Source organism: Rhinoderma darwinii, chromosome 6 (assembly GCF_050947455.1).
Source record: "Rhinoderma darwinii isolate aRhiDar2 chromosome 6, aRhiDar2.hap1, whole genome shotgun sequence".
In the NCBI taxonomy this organism is placed as follows: domain Eukaryota; kingdom Metazoa; phylum Chordata; class Amphibia; order Anura; family Rhinodermatidae; genus Rhinoderma; species Rhinoderma darwinii.
Window position 1 is genome coordinate 14,256,643 of NC_134692.1, and position 20,377 is coordinate 14,277,019.

General features: G+C 42.1%; 1 protein-coding gene across 3 annotated transcripts in view; it reads left to right on the top strand.

The window, feature by feature from the left end:
- RAB3GAP1 (RAB3 GTPase activating protein catalytic subunit 1) overlaps positions 1-20,377 on the top strand; it is an 83,979-nt gene that overhangs the window by 58,410 nt on the left and 5,192 nt on the right. For 2 of the 3 annotated variants that reach the window (XM_075829199.1, XM_075829200.1), the window contains 5 exons: positions 11,731-11,868; positions 13,001-13,228; positions 18,632-18,728; positions 18,819-18,922; positions 19,003-19,118. In XM_075829199.1, coding sequence (XP_075685314.1) covers positions 11,731-11,868; positions 13,001-13,228; positions 18,632-18,728; positions 18,819-18,922; positions 19,003-19,118 — 683 coding nt within the window. Of the gene's footprint in view, positions 1-6,999; positions 7,102-11,730; positions 11,869-13,000; positions 13,229-18,631; positions 18,729-18,818; positions 18,923-19,002; positions 19,119-20,377 lie in introns of all 3 variants that reach the window. The other variant, XM_075829198.1, reaches the window with a different exon arrangement.

Genomic DNA, 20,377 nt, shown 5'->3' on the forward strand with positions numbered 1-20,377 from the left:
TTATTCCTGAGCAGCGTGCGGCACTGCCCCGCTTGTCTGCGCACAATCCTCAGCTGATTCTCTCCGCTTTGGTTCGGGTTATCTTACTGTGATCTGATCTGCAGACATATTCCCATCCAGTTAGATCCCTGGAGATATCGCCCTTCAACTGCCACGGGTGGCCTGGAGCACATGTTGATTGTTTTCTCCTGAATTGAGCGGGTTTTTATTTTCCAGGCTCCACTTTTTACAGGGTCGATTAATTGTTTTACTTCATATCAAATGTTTGAATTCTTCACCATACTTTTGCTGTCAGTGAATGGAAATATTCTTGTTTACATTCAGAATTTTCAAAACTTGTACAGACCTTCTACTTCTCACAGTTGAGGGTTTGCTACAATTGTATCCAGTCTAGCCACTACTCTGAGATAAATATATCAGCAGCACAGATCTCTGTCCTGTCCTCATAGTTTGCTACAATGTATCATTAAAGGTAAAATGTATCAGTCTGGAGTCCAGGATGTTTAGCTTACAGTGGGGTCGAACTGAAGTGCTGTCTGTTTCCAAGAGCAACCAGCGAGTTTTGAAACCAGCTACTGATATCAAAGAAGAATCAACATTTAAGTTGTTTTTTTTAAGAATTTTATTTTCATGGCCGATCCTTAGGATAGTTGTTCAATGTCAGATCGGTGGGGATCCTACACCCGGCAACCCCACAGATCAGCTGACTGAAGGGGCCGCGGCAACGATCGCTGCTGCCTCGTCATAGTTTACGAGGCACAGCGCTGTGCAGAATCCGTAGAGGCTGTGCCTGGGATTGCAGTTCTGGTTCCATTCAAGTAAATGGGACTGATCTGCAATACCAGGCATAAGCAAAAATCTGTAAAAGTTAAAATAAAAAACAAAAACAGTAAAGCAATGAGTCTGCAGAGTTGCTCTTTTTTTTTCCATTTTTGATAAGAGCAGAATTACACCCAAAGATCTGCAACTAGTTTATTTGTGGGACACAGCGGCATAGCTATAGGAAGTGTTCTCCTATGTACATATGTGTGTGGCGACTTGTCATTCTATTAGCACAGTGATGTAATCATACCGTTCAGAGCGATCTCTCGGTGACTGGGATCCTGTACAGCGGGCCTTCTCTTAGGTGGGTGGGGGGGGGAGTTAAAACTTTTGCATTGAGACCCCAAACTTCAATCTTCGCCTCTGGTTGGAGAAGCAACAATGGGGTAATTTGCAGCCCTACATGACCGCATAAGGTTCTGTTCGGGGGTATTTCTAGATTCTAAAAACACCGTGGGGCACTGGGTGGAGGTTTTCATGTTGGGGGCTGTTGGCATAGGCCTGTCTCCTGCTTTAGCCGCACCGAAATACTTTTCCCTATCACAGCCTAGTGCCCGCAGTTCAGTACCACATGCACGGTCAGCTACATTTGGTATCCACAGTGCCCTCATATTGGCCTCAGATGCCCACATATCAGCCACAGATTGCCCCAAAGCATGCCAGCTGCAGATTATGACACTTAGGGCGCAGATACAATTGTAAGTGATGAACGTTAGGACACCGGGCAAAAGTCCCAGAGACGCATGCTCCTGGTGGGGCCCTAACAAAGCCACTCGTTCTGCTTTTTTTCACCCTGAAACAGCGCCAGTCTAGTCTTTGGATTTTGGAGCTGCAATACCAGACACAGCCTGAAAGACAAGAGTGGCGCTGTTTCTGGGAGAGAGGAAAAAAAAACAGACTCCTTTTTGCTAATCTTATACGACCACTTTACATATAACACTCCCTGAGTCAATCCTTTGTATTTTCTTATCACTGTAATTTACGACCAATTTTATTATCTTCCACCCAGACTGAGAAACAAAAGCCCATTTGCGGTCTCGGAAGTCCTAGGCCTGTAAGAGACGCCTGGCGCTCTGTGTGATCTTGACAGAGAGTTTAAAGCAAAAATATGTTTATTACAATCTGGCTTTTCTGTTCCTGCATCACAGACTTCACTTAGAATAAAAATGTGTTGCTGGAGCGTTCTCGTCCGCCAGCGCCCCGGCGATGAATATTAATCTGCCGTACATGTTTGCAGTGGGCTCAGTGGTGGTAACAATATATGTTGCTTTATCGAGCGCTGTGGGGGTACCCTGCTGTTTTCAGAAAGAGGAACCCCCCTCGGTGCCACTTCCATGGTTAATTTCTCACTCCGGCTGCAGCAATTATAACTTCGTAGAAGAGACTTTCCTGAGAGCCACCGGAGAGACTGATATTTGTGAGTTTTATTATAGGTGACGTCCCTCACTGGGCTGCAACGTGGGCATAACGTTCAATCGACCCTCTCTCCAGCCATGTAATTAAAGGGATAGTGGACCTCATTTATTGAAACTGTCTAAGAGAAAAACTGGCCTCGCTGCCCGAACCAAAAGTCTCAAGGACGACTCTGCGGTTCTTGGAGAACTACAGGTCCCAGCATGGCATAGAAGGCCTACACTTTTCCACAGCAGACCTGTAGTGTAGTGTAAAGTAAAGGCAAGTCCATTCAAAAATATATTTATTATATTTTTAAGATTTTTTTTTTTATACAAACTAAACATGAACTTTATGTACTTCCTGCAGTAAATTATAAGAACATTAAAAGTCATAGAGAAAGACCCTCGACTGTAAACTATAAGGATAAGTCACGAAGTACCACGACCCTATACAAAGTCAAATGCTTTCATACTGGTCATGGATCACCTGGGGTGATGTCTAATAATTTCAATAATGTACAGTAAGGGATACACTGCTGCTGCAGAACCTCAATCTCCCTCTTAAAATGTGCTTTTCCAACCACAGTTCCCCCATAACAGTGGCAACCACCCTTTCCCCATAACAGTGGCAACCACCGGGTCCCCGTAACCGTGCCAGACACCGGGTCCCCGTAACCGTGCCAGACACCGGGTCCCCGTAACCGTGCCAGACACCGGGTCCCCGTAACCGTGCCAGACACCGGGTCCCCGTAACCGTGCCAGACGCCGGGTCCCCGTAACCGTGCCAGACGCCGGGTCCCCGTAACCGTGCCAGACACCGGGTCCCCGTAACCGTGCCAGACACCGGGGCCCCATAACCATGGCAGCCACAGTGCCCCCATAAAAGTGCCAGCCACAGTGCCCCACCTCCTCCACATTACCTAGTTATATAGCTGTTACCCATAGAAACCAATCAGCTTCCATTTTCACATTTTCTGGCACTTTTTACAGAATAGAAGCAGGGATCCAATTGATTGCTATGAACAAAATAACATACGCTATGGATTGCAAGCTCTTTTGGTCATTGACCTCCTTACAGGCTTCAGGTTCTGTGGCGCATTGAAACATATAGTGAAGAAAAATACAAAATATTTTCCTGAGTAGCCAATGAGATTCCAGGCGGCCATTTTCTAGTTGATAATTAATATTTTTGTACTATTCTGTCTATATAATTTAATTATTAGTAATTATCTGAGATACTCCTTAAGTCCTAAGACTCAATCCTAAGACGTCTTCCACATATATTCATCCATCAAGCCGCAGTGAAATCATTATCTTCACAGCCCGCCAGGATTTTACCTTGGGGAGAGCAATAAGCTGCAGGTAATAGAAAGAGTCAATACTGCTCCCGTCCTCCGTCCCAGAGTGGGACACGCTATAAATGCTTATTGTGCCCGTCTTCAGTTCCGTCCCTCCGGCTCCTCATACGCTGTAAATGTCAGCGTGTTTCCAGGCTCTAATGATTCCTTCTGGAGAGATGCCTTGAAATCCATGCACATTGTGTTTGTCTTTCATCCTATTAATCTGCAGTAATAGTTGACCCATGTCTGTCCTCCCTCCGAGGGCCGATCAATAGCTCCATTTAGTAGCCTGACCCTGTTTCTACTGCACATAACACTCCCGCAGCCAGAGGGCTCTATAGTCGTCTTCCAGCATCTCAGGGGGGCAAAATCACCTTCCTCCACTGCCCAAACCTTTCTGTTCCCCTCTCAGTTCCGGCAGTAACACAGGCACGGAATACATATTTCTCACAAAGCTCTCACTTTACAATGTTATTTAGTCTGTATTAATGCCCCTATATTGAAGAATATAAGTACTATAATACTGCCCCTATATTGAAGAATATAAGTACTATAATACTGCTCCTATATACAAGAATATAACTACTATAATACTGCTCCTATATACAAGAATATAACTACTATAATTCTGCCCCTATATACAAGAATATAACTACTATAATACTGCCTCCTATATACAAGAATATAACTACTATAATACTGCCTCCTATATACAAGAATATAACTACTATAATACTGCCTCCTATATACAAGAATAGAACTACTATAATACTGTCCCCTATATACAAGAATATAACTACTATAATACTGCTCCTATATACAAGAATATAACTACTATAATACTGCCCCATATGTACAAGAATATAACTACTATAATACTGCTCCCTATATACAAGAATATAACTACTATAATACTGCCCCTATATACAAGAATATAACTACTATAATACTGCTCCCTATATACAAGAATATAGCTACTATAATACTACCTCTACATACAAGAATATAACTACTATAATACTGCCCCTATATACAAGAATATAACTACTATAATACTGCTCCTATATACAAGAATATAACTACTATAATACTGCCCCTATATACAAGAATATAAGTACTATAATACTGCCCCCTATATACAAGAATATAACTACTATAATACTGCCCCCTATGTACAAGAATATAACTACTATAATACTGCCTCCTATATACAAGAATATAACTACTATAACACTTCTCCTATATACAAGAATATAACTACTATAATACTGCCCCCTATATACAAGAATAGAACTACTATAATACTGCCCCCTATATACAAGAATATAACTACTATAATACTGGCCCCTATGTACAAGAATATAACTACTATAATACTGCCCCCTATATACAAGAATATAACTACTGTAATACTGCTCCTATATACAAGAATATAACTACTATAATACTGCCCCTACATACAAGAATATAACTACTACAATACTGCCCCTATATACAAGAATATAACTACTATAAAACTGCCCCCTATATACAAGAATAGAACTACTATAATACTGCCCCTATATACAAGAATATAACTACTATAATACTGCTCCTATATACAAGAATATAACTACTATAATACTGCCCCCTATATACAAGAATATAACTACTATAATACTGCTCCTATGTACAAGAATATAACTACTATAATACTGCCCCCTATATACAAGAATATAACTACTATAATACTGCCCCCTATATACAAGAATATAACTACTATAATACTCCTATATACAAGAATATAACTACTATAATACTGCCCCCTATATACAAGAATATAACTACTATAATACTGCCTCCTATATACAAGAATATAACTACTATAATACTGCCCCTATATACAAGAATATAACTACTATAATACTGCCCCTATTTACAAGAATATAACTACTATAATACTGCCCCTATATACAAGAATATAACTACTATAATACTGCCTCCTATATACAAGAATATAACTACTATAATACTGCCCCCTATATACAAGAATATAACTACTATAATACTGCAACTATATACAAGAATATAACTACTATAATACTGCCCCCTATGTACAAGAATATAACTACTATAATACTGCCCCCTATATACAAGAATATAACTACTGTAATACTGCTCCTATATACAAGAATATAACTACTATAATACTGCCCCTACATACAAGAATATAACTACTATAATACTGCCCCCTATGGACAAGAATATAACTACTATAATACTACCGCTGTATACAAGAATATAACTACTACAATACTGCCCCTATATACAAGAATATAACTACTATAAAACTGCCCCCTATATACAAGAATAGAACTACTATAATACTGCCTCTATATACAAGAATATAACTACTATAATACTGCTCCTATATACAAGAATATAACTACTATAATACTGCCCCCTATATACAAGAATATAACTACTATAATACTGCCCCCTATATACAAGAATATAACTACTATAATACTGCTCCTATATACAAGAATATAACTACTATAATACTGCTCCTATATACAAGAATATAACTACTATAATACTGCCCCCTATATACAAGAATATAACTAATATAATACTGCTCCTATATACAAGAATATAACTACTATAATACTGCCCCCTATATACAAGAATATAACTAATATAATACTGCTCCTATATACAAGAATATAACTACTATAATACTGCCCCCTATATACAAGAATATAACTACTATAATACTGCTCCTATATACAAGAATATAACTACTATAATACTGCTCCTATATACAAGAATATAACTACTATAATACTGCCCCTATATACAAGAATATAACTACTATAATACTGCCTCCTATATACAAGAATATAACTACTATAATACTGCCCCTATATACAAGAATATAACTACTATAATACTGCCCCCTATATACAAGAATATAACTACTATAATACGGCTCCATATGGAAAAAAAATATAGCTCCTATTATAAGATTTTACTACAATTGTTGCCTTTGTGTTGCTAGTTAAATAATCTGCCAGTATTGGGAAACATATTCTTAGAGAACTATGAGTATTCTATGAATGGGAAAAGTAGAACTGCCCTTTGCCACATGGTGGGCAGTAGTGGTGGATTTTGATTTTTCTGTTGCTGCCATTCACCATTACTTTCATATATCATATTAACATACACCGCGTTCCAAATTATTATGCAAATGTTATTTTTCACTGATTTTCCTAAATAGTCGATGCAAATGACAGTCAGTATAATCTTCAAGCCGTCAACTGTTGGAGTATAATGCGAATTTTATTGAACAAATCTCCTAATGATAACAGATTTTATTTGCTTCACATTATTATGCACAACAGAGATCAAAACATTATAAAGGTTGTAAAGAGAACTAAAATGGTCATTTGTTGAATTTGCAGCATCAGGAGGTCATATTTACAGAAATCAGAAGCTCTTTCAATCAAAAAAACCTTAACAGGCCAAGTTACATCACCTTCACAATTCTTGCATCCATTGAATTTGTGAGTATTTGGACAGTTTCTGCTTGAATATCTTTGCAGGATGTCAGAATAGCCTCCTAGAGCTTCTGTTTTGATGTGAACTGCCTCCCACCCTCATAGATATTGTGCTTGAGGATGCTCCAAAGGTTCTCAATAGGGTTGAGGTCAGGGGAACATGGGGGCCACACCAGGAGTTTCTCTCCTTTTATGCCCATAGCAGCCAATGACACAGAGGTATTCTTTGCAGCATGAGATGGTGCAGTGTCATGCATGAAGATAATTTTGCTACAGAAGGCACGGTTCTTCTTTTTGTACCACGGAAGAAAGTGGTCAGTCATTAACTCTACTTACTTTGCAGAGGTTATTTTCACACTGTCAGGGACCCTAAAGGGGCCTACCAGCTCTCCCCCCATGATTCCAGCCCAAAACATGACTCCTGTGTGTGTGTTAGGTGGGCTAACACTTTTTGATCAAAATGTGCACGAAGAACCTCCCTATTTGTAGGTAGATTTAGCTTTAGTGCATATCTATTTATATTTAGTGGTTTAGGTGGCATTAGTGTTGCAGGGTGCTGTCGCCATTTTTTTATATCTGCTATATATATATATATATATATATATATATATATATACTGTTTTTATATTAAGCAGTTGCAGTTAATTCTATACCTTCACGCCCCAATGAGGGTTACAATGTAATCACAACATTATAGATCTCTCCTATATGATGACGGAGTCTCGTAAGTTGGCTTCCCGGAGCTTCTCTGCTCTCTATTTGGAGAATCTATATGTAGTTTGGGGACCGCATGACTTATACTGAGAGCCTTTTACTTTCTGATCCTTAGCAAATAACTTCCCTCAATCCGGAGAACTGTCATTATGTTGTGGAGTGATGTGGAATTAATGAAGCAGCTGGGGTCCTCTCCTCGGGGCCGCTTTATCGCTCGTATCCAGGTGCTCCATGCGTCGCTATTTACAACCTATAGATTTTTTTTTTCCTCCTATTTAGCTGTATCGAGCATTTAATCAGAGAAGCTTCCTGTACCCCCCGCCCCCGCTGAATCCTTGTATCTACTCCTCTCCGCCAGAGTGTTTCATTGTGACCCCTGTTTCCCGGGAGGTTAGGCGTGCAATTATGGATCAATAACTGGATTTTTCCTATTGTGCTGTATTATATTCTCATCGCCTCTTTCCTCGCCAGCGGGAACTCCTTCCTCTAAGCTGCAATATGTTGTCACATCAAAAAATTGTTGTTTAATTTGGCACACGATGTAGTGTTTCGGAATTGATCATCCTGGATTGTCAGGTAAAGAACTAAATCTTCTCTCTGTTTTCTGTGCAGGGGTTGTTCTCTGTTATCAGTCATTTTATGCTGAGGAGAGCATAAAAATCCCAGCCCCATCACCCCTGCTGCACTTTTAAAAGCTGTCAACTTTAGGTTGAGTGGCCCTTTAAGAAGGTGGAACTGAGCAGAACAAAAGATTAGATAACTATTATCCCACATACAAAAGTAGCAGCGTTATCGGTATATGATGAAGCCAAAAACGTGACTCATCGGAGAAGACAACCCTTTGCCAATCATCGGTGGTCCAATTCAGATACTGCCGTGCAAATTCAAGCCCTTTTTTCTGATGCGCCTTTGTTACATAGGAGCAGTGACCATCCGTCGGCTCCGGAGCCCCATACGCAGTAGTGTTTCCTGAACTGTTGTTTTAGACACACGTCTGGTCGCCCCCTGGTGGATTTTCACGTGAGCTGCTCCACTGTAGCGTGTCGTTCAGCCCTCGCGCACCTTCGTAGCCGACGTTCACCTCTCACATCAATAGCACATGGTGCTCCGCAGTTTCCACGTCATTTGTTCCAAATGGCGCCATTTGTCCACTCACAATACACTTTCACCACAGCAGCACGCGAACACTTCACAAACTGCGCTGTTTGAGAAATACCGCCAGCATGTGAGTCAAGAATCATCCCTTTTTTGCATCTCTGATAAATCACCCCTTTTATCCATGACGAGTGATATGTGATGAGACAGCCTATCCCACACCTTATATGCCCACCACACATATGAATCCACCAATATGAGATATGACACTTAATAGAATCAGCATGTTAAAGATTATACCATAGCGATGTGCAATGTAGCTGTGAATTTGGGACTGGGGTGAGATATAATAGTTACCAAATGCAGCAGTATGAAGGACTTTACACACCAGTAATGAGCAGTGTAGCTGTGAAACAAGCACTGGGGTGAGATATAACACTTAATAGAAGTAGCAGCAGCATCTATGTGTGTCCCTCTGCCTCTCACTTGGCTCCTGCACCCTCATCCCCCTCCGCTCTCCATAGACTTAGATGGGCAACTGCAACCTGTACCCTTAGTGAGCTGATAGTCCGTCTTGTCTTGAGGAGACGGAGAAAGCAGTAAATTCAGAACGAGCAGTTAGGAGTAGGGAAGGAGCCTTATAAGTGGAGAAAGAGGCAATTTTCTCTGAGATTTATGATAAAGTTTCTTATATTCATTTCTACTATTGATTTATGCAAAGCTTGTTAAAAAGTAAGTGACCATTTAGCTTTGAATGCATAATAAATAAAATGTCACCGCCTAGACCACAGAAAGTGAGGCAAGTAATGTGATGCAGGAGCCCAGGTCAGGCCCATTTGGTTGGATTACCCAGGAGTTAAACTTTCTCAGCTGAGGAATTCCTGGACATTCCAGAAAGTAACACATTGGGAGGACAGAACTTAAAGGGTAACTAAACATCCAACAAACTTCTGACATGTCATAGTGACACGTCAGAAGCTTAGATTGGTCGGGGTCCGAGCACGGAGACCCCCACCGATCGCTAAAACGAACTGGCAGAAGTGCTCGTGTGAGCGCTGAGCCACTTCGTGTCTGTACGGGGTCATAGACTTTCTATTGGGTCCGTACACCGCTAAGTTGATTTACGGAAAAAGCCGAAACGAAGCGGCTCAGCGCTTCTGCCGCTTTGTTTTAGCGACTGGTGGGGGTCTCAGTGCTCGGACCCCCACCAATCAAAACTTTTGACATGTCAGAAGTTTATTGAATGCGTAGTTACCCTTTAATACGGGCACTTTAGGGACAGGTTGCCGCCTGGGGTTGCCCTTATTATGTCGAATGCCCCAATCGTCCAGAAGGGCAGAACTAGTTTGAATAATAAGGACGTTTCCGGATTCTGTATCTTTCACTAAGGAAAAGATGTCTGAACTGCTGGAACTCATTGAAAATGTATTTATTTTTGATCTTTATGTGATAAATCGATATTTGCGCTCTGTAAACAATTACTCATTTGCATTTCTTCCCAGAATGTGCGGCTGCTGTGGAAACGCAAGAAATTGTCAGTTTCTATGGTAAAATCCGATTTCTCGGAGACGCGTGCTCATTAGCGGTTGTTTTTTTTTACTTCCTGTGCTCTTAATATAGTGCATAGGTCTCCATAGTGGTAGATACTCTGCAAAGGGTCAGACGGTTATTTGCCGGTATTCGCTGCGTCTGAAATCCATTTATAGGAGAAGTCCAACTAATTTAGTCTCTTTATAAAATAGCATCGTATTCCAGGAGCGGCTGATCAGTCACGTGTAGTCCGCCTCTGTCTAGCATCATCTGGCTGATAACAGAGAGCAATCGATTACATTTATCTGCACAGGATTTGGAAATCGGGCAGAAATTACGTTTACTGTTTCTGTAAAAGGGATTCAAACCAGAAGAGAAGATCGATGGGGGACATTGAGCTGGGACTTTCACCTATTGCCGGAATGAACGGACCTCCGCGCTCAGGGAAGCCCCCCCCCTTCGGCACTGGTTGCCCCCATCACTAGTTCGTCCTCGCAAACACCATTGATTTCAGTCGTGCTTTATCGTACAAAACGTACCATGAGATTTAAAGGGTCGTCCAGTCTTGTCATGTCAATGAATCGCTAGATTCTGAAAAGCGTCAGCTCCTCACTATTTTCAATATTTCTGCTTGCTGTCATGGAATGGGAATATTTTTGTTTTATTTACAGCGGGTGGGAATATGTACAGACCCAAATTCTTCACCGCTGAGGGTCTGCTACAATTGTATACAGTCTAAGCAATGAGATAATAGCAGTCCTAGATAAAGGACCCCCTTAGAATGCCCTAATAGGGTATTTGAAAATAGGTTTTTAACCCAAGCAACCTCATTATGTTCTTCAAAGCCGAGCTTCACTTCACTCGTGGATCAATGCCCCATATACATCGCAGTGACTGACCGCCGTATAATGGACACATTACGGGGGATCCTATGATACGGGGTCACTCCAATTACATATTTATACCTTGTTTTAGTAAAAAGGGGAGCCGAGCAGGGAATCGTCTCCATTGTCCTCGATGACCTTGGCTACACTACAAATATGACAGTGAAGTCCATGGATTCAGAGCAGTGCAGACAAGAAATCCCACAGCCCGTGTACTTTTTGCAATGTGCAAAGCGTCTATTAGTCACAATAGCAAACCTTTTGTTAGCCGTAGACAATGGCGCGGTTCCTGAGCCGCCTAATGTTAGGTTTCAGATGCCTCAGGATCCAGGCGTAGAATCCTCTGGGAGTTCAGGTTGGAAAATATGCTGCCGCAGCAATGACTCAATTCTGCTTATTTCGACTATTTCAGGAGCCGGCACCTATGACAGAAGACCTGCTCGAGGAACAATCTGAGGTCTTGGCTAAATTGGGAACCTCTGCAGAAGGGGCGCACCTCAGGGCTCGGATGCAGAGTGCCTGCTTGCTGTCAGACATGGAATCATTCAAGGTATTTCTGATGTGTGGGCCGTTCTGCTACACCAGTGAGGAGTGGGATATAACGCAGGTGCACAATATATGAAATCCTAAACGTATACATGTATAACCCTTTACTCCAGGGCAGCATTGACAAGTTCACATCTATCATGGTCACTTTTAAAATATGAATGAAGGCGGTTCTGTCCCTAAATGTAAAAATTTCTAGGTATTCCAAACTTGGCCATTGGGGGCGCTATTTCATCGGTGTACATGGATATTTTCTTCTTCATATGGGTTGTCTTAGGATAGATAATGGCTTATCGCCAGGATATGCCATCAGAACCCGATTACTGTAAGTGTGACCCATGTGACGGCTACTTTTTCGGGAGGCCACATGGTTGATTATTGACCATCATGGGCCGTCCATGCAGCCCCTGGAAAGGTGCGCTTGGGTCCTAGCAGTGGGATCTTCATATTGATGATAAATGCTAGAAAAATATCCATGTGTGTACTGAGACAACCCTGATATGGCAAACCTAATCCTGCTCACAACTGAGAGTTTGCTGCAATTGTATCCAGTCTAGCCAATCTTTTGCGAGCTCAACAGGCCTGGACCCCGGGGTGATGCATTTTACCTGAACTGATACACTGTAATAGACTATCAGGACAAGAGAGAAACATTTGTACTGCTGTGTTTAGCTCACAGAGGATTGTATAGACTGGATACAATTGTAACAAACTCTCAGCTGTGAGAAGCATTAAGTTCCATTGGGTTGGAATTGCTCTAGAGTCATTTGTGGTGTATTGCCCAGTGTAAGCGCTTCTCATGTTAGCAAAGGAAGCATCATAAGTGTGAGTACAGGACAGATGCGTGATGGTATACAGCCCCGTGTCAGGGTCACCACGGGCGGCTGCTCAGATTCACACATGTAAGAATTCTCTAAATACTGAGATTTCCATTTCTTTCAACAGGAAAAAAAAAATCTGTGTAATGTTATTTTTGTAACGCGGCAGCAAAGACGCCATTTTTTCCCATTCTCCGGTGTTCCCTGTTGGGATCTGTTATGAGGCCCCTGCAGATACAACCACGGCCGCTGTGGAGTTAGAGCGCCCCTATGATTTACACCCCTATCCCCGTGACTTGTATGACTTTTCTTCCATAGGCTGCAAACCCCGGCTGTTGTCTGGAGGACTTGGTCAGGTGGTATTCCCCGCGGGATTACATCGAGGAGGAAGTGGTGGATGAAAGTGGCAACAAAGTCGTCAAAGGGGAACTGAGCGCGAGGATGAAAATCCCCAATAACATGTGGGTTGAAGCATGGGAGACGGCCAAACCAACACCTGTGCGACGGCAGCGGAGATTATTCGATGACACGAAGGAGGCAGAAAAGGTGAGAAGTCCATTGTCTTTTTCCTGTTAAAGGGACAATAAGGATGGTCCAATATTTTTTTTTAACCCTTTCGCTGCCATGGGTTTTGCGGCAAATTTTCAAACTTTAGACAAAAATAAAAAAATCATTTTATACCCCCCCCCCCCCCCACTCCTAGATTCTTTAAAGTAGACATCTGGCACATTGTAAAAATGCCACCCAGCACTTTACACTCATGGGCGCCTTCATGCAATTTTGCATCAAAGCATAATGTTTTTTTTTGTTTTTTTTAAAAAAGTGCATAAAAAGTCATGATTGTGTCTAAAAATCCAGCCCCAGCAGAGAATAAGACGTACAACATCTCCTAAACGTAAAACGTTCAAAGTGCACGATTCGTATGTCTCATGCTCAGATCTTCCATAATCACCAGAACTGAACAGACCAAAAATCTCAGCGATCCAGACGCCATGGAGTTGACTGGATAGGGTCAGGGGTGATTTGGATGTGTAAGGCTATGTTCACACACAGAGTCAAAAACGTCTCAAAATACAGAGCTGTTTTCAAGGGAAAACCGCTCCTGATTTTCAGAAGTTTTTGAAGCCACTCGCGATTTTCGCAGCGTTTTTTTACGGACGTTTTTGGAGCTTTTTTCAATAGAGTCTATGAAAAACGGCTCCAAAAACGTCCCAAAAAGTGTCCTGCACTTCTTTTTCGTGGCCGGTTTTTTTACACGTAAAAAAACGGAGCGAAAAACGCTCCATCGGAACAGAATGCCGTTTTCCCATTGAAATCAATGGGCAGATGTTTGGAGGCGTTCTGCTTCCGATTTTTCGCCCGTTTTTCGGGCGTTTACAGCCATAAAAACGGCCGAAAGTAGGCCGTGTGAACATACCCTAACTGCTCATCTTTTCACCGCTGTAATAGGAAATAAAGACCCCCTAAATAAGACGGGGCAGAGGGCAAATAGATGATAGTAAGAGAGATGACAGTAAGGCTTCGATAACATCTGCGCGACTCCATTAGGAGTCTCTGTCGCATATCCGGCCGAGTTTACCGGAGACAATAGCGCCGCATGATGCGCTATTTTCTCTGGTAAAATGACGGACACACCGACGGAATCCATTGACTTTAATAGGTTTCGTCAGCTGCCGGTGGTGTCCGTCGTACAACGGAATCGTTGCTTCCATTGTTACCTTGTTCTGCCCCTCTGACTGAGCAGAACAATGGAATAGCCCGACGCAGGTGTGAACAGAGCCTTACAGGTTGTGATGTTCCTTCCTCACTTTTAACCCGCGCACGTCTGACCTGTTACTTGTACGGACTCCGGTCATAGTGATAAGCATAACTGCTAGACAAAATCTGTTTCCGCTGATAATTATGGGGTCTTATTTTCCTGTATTTAGAAGCAGATCCCTGAGAAACTCCTGGTAATGGGTAATGTGGATGTTGGTTTGATCGGCATTGATTTATGCAACCTTTTGTCTTCTGTTATCAGTAACCGGGAGATGACATACATGTCATCTGCTGTGATAACCTTGTGCGACCTTGATCTGCTGTTATTTGGTATACACAGAATATCCCCCCCCCCCCCCCACACCAATCAAATAGTGAATTATTCACCTAAATCTCCATTTACATGATAGAGATATAGAACACACCGGGAAGGGAACAAACTGAGGGTCCTTTTACATGGGCCAATTATCGGGCAAACGTGTGTCTACAGAATGCTCAATCCCGATCATTGGCCTGTGAAAACGCGGCAACGATCAGCCGGTGAACGAGAAAAAGCCAGTTCATCAGCTGATTGTAGAAATATTATCGATGTCGACAGCACGTGTGTAAACAGGGAGACGCGCTGCCGACATGATGGAAATGTACGGGGACCAGCGATCGTAGTGACAAGCGCTCCTCCCCATACTAGCACCTTGTGACAGGAGCAACGAGCGCTGATCAGCGAGGCATTTTGTTGATTGGCGCTTGTTTGCTCCTTTCACAAGGAGCAATGATCAGTAATGTATGGGATGAGCGATCGTTACTATGATTGTTTATCCCCATACATTTCTATCATGTCGGCAGCGCGTCCCCTGTTTACACACCTCAAGATGTGCTGCCGACAACGATTATATTTATTGCTTCATAAACTATATGACCAGCCGATGAACGAGCGTTTGCCTGATTATTGGCCTGTGTAAAAGGAAATCCCTGCTTAAACGCTACTGTCGGAGTGATCAGAGCGGGAAACTCCTATGTAAGTTATGTAAAGAGAGGCTGTCCCAATCCATTATTTTTTATCTTGGTTACATACAGTGACCTAATATACAGATTTTATCTATATATAAATTATAAAAGGAGTATAAGGATTTGAGTGACTTCGTAAAAAATTTGGTTACCTATTTTATATCGATCCTGCGTTAAAGCCTGTATTATACTCCAGAGCTGCATTCCCTATTCTGCTGGTGGAGTCACTGTGTACATACATTACATTACTGATCCTGTACTGATCCTGAGTTACATCCAGTATTATACTCCAGAGCTGCACTCACTATTCTGCTGGTGGAGTCACTGTGTGCATTACATTACATAACTTATCCTGTACTGATCCTGAGTTACATCCTGTATTATACTGCAGAGCTGCACTCACTATTCTGCTGGTGGAGTCACTGTGTACATACATTACATTACTTATCCTGTACTGATCCTGAGTTACATCCTGTATTATACTCCAGAGCTGCACTCACTATTCTGCTGGTGGAGTCACTGTGTACATACATTACTTATCCTGTACTGATCCTGAGTTACATCCTGCATTATACTCCAGAGCTGCACTCACTATTCTGCTGGTGGAGTCACTGTGTACATACATTACATTACTTATCCTGTACTGATCCTGAGTTACATCCTGTATTATACTCCAGAGCTGCACTCACTATTCTGCTGGTGGAGTCACTGTGTACATACATTACTTATCCTGTACTGATCCTGAGTTACATCCTGCATTATACTCCAGAGCTGCACTCACTATTCGTCTGGCTTCAGAGCTGAAATCTTCCAGCATTCGTTGCTAGCCCAAAGAGGACCTCTCCACTCTCCTGACATGTCTGTTCTAGTATTCCCCATTAAATAACAATTCTGCAGCATCTTTTCTAGGAAATCTACATTGTGCCGTTCCTGTTATTCCTCCTGGAAATGTATGCATACATTGACAACTGGGCGTTACAATTCCCCTTGTTTATAGGGTGTTTCCCTACACACTGTCCAACCAGTGCTGCCAGTGCCAGAGTAAGACTGTCCAGAGAGGCGTCCCATTGAGAGTGTTGCTCTCTTATCCTGGACACATTCTTCTCTAGCGCCCTCCTGGTCAGTACAGACCGGTCAGGGCACAATTTAGCTGATTCCTTGTGTGATTATCCAGGGAGGAGAGAAGGAAGAGGAGGAGGGCTGTTGGCTGTGCCTCCAGTCTGACACCCAAAAGTTTATCCTTTAATGATGAGTTTCAATGAATTTACACATGGAGATTATTGCCACCATCCAACATTATTACTACAGGTAAACACAACCTCCCAGAACCTCCACCATGCAAATAACGGACAAGGAACATCCAACATAATCCGATCCTGACTAATATTTACCAATAGAAGAAAGAGACATCGCATGATCAGGGGCAGAGTGAAGAAAGTGGAGATCAGCGGCCAAGCAGCAGTGATCGGGACTCCAGCGATCCCTCGTCCAGCTGCCGGTTCCTGTCTCCATTACTTCTATTTATAGTTTGTTTTTCTAAAGCAATAAATAAAAAAGTACTTAAGAAAATGCAGCCGAGACCGCTCTGGTTTCCATGACAGCGGCTTAAAGAGAATGAAGCGGCATTGTTTAGGTTCTTATTCTGCAGCGTTGGTCTTTACATAAGCCGCACCTCGCCCTCAGCCTTCAGCTTGGTTCTGTCTGTCCCGAGCCGTAATACGGCGTCTGTCCTAATATGCAGAGACTGGCGCCACGAGACGGAGAGTCACTCACTGGTCACGTATGGTAGGCTCTGTCCATATAGGCGTTTTACCCTCCCCCGCAGGGGTTTTAATATTGCTATTTTTTGCAATAATAGTGCAGTCTACAACATTGTTCTTTTTGTAAAAAAAAATACCAGAACCCCTAAAAGAAACCTGACGGATCCAGTTATGTCAATGGTTTCCGTTCCAAAATGGATCCATCATAGACGTTACGTCTGTGTTATGAACCGAGGCCGTGACACTAAAATCCCTGTTCGCACTTGCGTTGGTTCTTTTCCATCAATTTTCTATTCCTTTTGGTGGATCGATCAAACGGATCATAACGGGTCCATCGTGGATCCATGATGCCAGTGTGAACATATCTGCTGTCCTAGTGAAGATCGAGAGAAAGTCCCACCAACAGGACTGGTCGTGGTCCGTGCAGTAAGACGATACTGTAATAGGATTGAATTAGAACAAATTAAATAATAGAAATAAAAGTAAATTCTACTCAGTAGAAAGAATAAACACAATTTGGATCTGGGTGCCGGTTCTGATCAAGATATTTAGATCTCTAAATCTTTTCCTGTACCCAATGCACACGACCAACTCCAGACAAGATACAAGAGCAGGTAAAGATAAAGACCTAAATATCTTCATCCGAGCTGGAGAGCCGGTACCCAGTGTGTCCGGCTTTTTATTAGGCTTTGTAGTTGTTCGCAAAAGGGGAGAAAACATGAAGGTGGCACCTCCGATCTAATACTTTGACTACAAAAATGTATACCTAGATTAAAGGAAACCTACCAGAATTAAAAAAATAAAAAGACCCTAAAGTGAACATTAAAAAATGTGTAAACATTTTTTTTAATATCTTGCTCCTATGCTGAGTTATGACCACTTGAATTTACAGACACAAAGCCTGAGGCTGCACTACTGAGAGACTCTGATAATTCCTGTTCTGATTTCTGTCAAGTGCAGAATTGTATTTGGGGATTTGGATCCAGACGGGGTTTCCATGACAACTCTGCATTTGATACAAATGAGAGAAGCAGACATGTCATCAGAATCTCTCAGTAGTGCAGCCTCAGGCTTTGGGCCTGTAACTTGAAGCGATCATATCTCAGCCTAGCAATAAGATATTAATAAACTTTCTTCACATTATTGATATACAGTAAAAAGCCTTTTAGATATTTAAAGCTGAGGCTTGCGGGGCGATATTCTGCAGCTGCCCATATACAGGGTTGTAAGGTGGTGGAGATAAAGTTGCTCTACTGTGAATGATCCTCTTCGTGTCCGCGTTCTCAGTACTGATTGTCTATCTATGGTCACCTATAGGATGCTCTTTACACTGTATAGGTTTAACACTAACATTTTGTATTTGCATATTCTTCAACATCTAATTACTTTTTACCCAGATATTAACCTGTTACCCTCTACACTGTAGGTTCTCCATTACTTGGCCGTCCAGAAGCCTGCAGACCTGACCCGGCATCTACTCCCATGCGTCATCCACGCTGCTCTTCTCAAGGTCAAAGAAGAAGGTGACTCTTACCCCATTCCTGTATCGTGCGTTACGGTATCTTCCTGACTTATGTTGGTGGTTTTACTCACATCCTCTGATCTTTCTACAGAAATAGTTGAAGACATCCCTTCTGTGAAGTCCTCGATAAAACGTATCGTCTCTCATTCTAGCAAAGTGCTCTGGTTCCACAGTCCCGAAGACAAGAAGTTGGAGGTGAGTGACCGGACACTTGGGAGGGGGAAGTCTCGTAAGAGGATTTTGTGGCGTTTAATTTTTTATTTTGCAATTTTCAGGACATCATCAACCAGATTTTGAGTGTGGAGGCCACCATCGCAAGAGCTCGGTCACTGAAGGCAAAGTTCGGGACAGATCGATGTGAAAACGCAGAAGAGAAGGAGAATCTAGAAAAGTATTTACTCCACATTCACATTATGGGCGAGAGTACAGATTGACGTCTAGAACAATGGGCTACGCGATACAGCTCCGCGCCGCAGTCTCATACATGGCGGGATGAGGGGGACTTGCTGGCCATAGACATGGAATGTTTCCTTGCGGCATCTGGCAACTTTGACTGTTCATGGTTGTAAATGTTTGCAGTGATATCGTCTTATGATCTCATTTTCTGACCGTCCATCTTTCGATTGGCTGGAATCTCATGTCTATGGCCAGTTTAAAAGAGTTGGTCCCATTTCTCAAAATCAAGCCGCCCCAGAGATATCATCTCCTATGAAGTGAAATCTGCACGGGGTCACACATTTCCCCTAAAATGGGCACTGGAGGCAAATTAATTGTTTATGTAATACATTGATGGGCTGAAGCTGCCAGGGCGAGAACAATTTGTTGAGCCGTCTTTCTGCAGTGGCTCATAGGACGTTTCCGAGCGGGTACCCCTCTCTATAATATCCATAAAACCCTAATAGGACATATGGACAACGGTTCTTCATTTGGGACAACCCCTTTACGCGTCTGATATCCGTCCTCTAACATGGCTCCTGAGTTCAATATGGCCGCAGCCGCTCTCTTCCAGATGGATCACAGTGGTATCGGTCGCGGTCCATAGGATAGTGTTGGTCCTTGGACGAGAACAGAACGACTCGCATGCTTCTCATTAATTTTTTAGAGACGCAGCCAATTTTCGTTTTTACATTTTTGTTTTTTCCTCCCCGCCTTTCGAAAGCCATAACACTTTTTATATTTCTTTAGACATTCGTTTTTTGCAGAACGAGTTGTAGTTTTTAATGGCACCATTTACTTTGCCATATATTGTACTGGGACAAAAAATTATTTGTGGGGTGAAATGGGCAAAAAACAGCAAATCCTCCATTGTTTTTTGGGTTTCGTTTTTACGGCATTCACCGTGTGGTAAAATTGACATGTTAACTTTATGCTACAACTTGATCCGATTACAACGATGCGAATTTATGTCGTTTTTTTCTTTTTCTTTTTTTTTACTGCTTTTACAAAAAATTAGTTTTGTGTCACCACATTCTGAGAGCCATAACTTTTTTCTTTTTCCGTCGATTGAGCGGTATGGAGACTTGTGTTTTGCGGGGCGAGCTGTAGTTTCTATTGGTGCCACTTTGGGATACATGAAACTTTTTGATCACTTTTTATTTCTTTTTTTGTAGGAGAGGAGGTGACCAAAAAACAGCAATTCTGTCTTTTTAA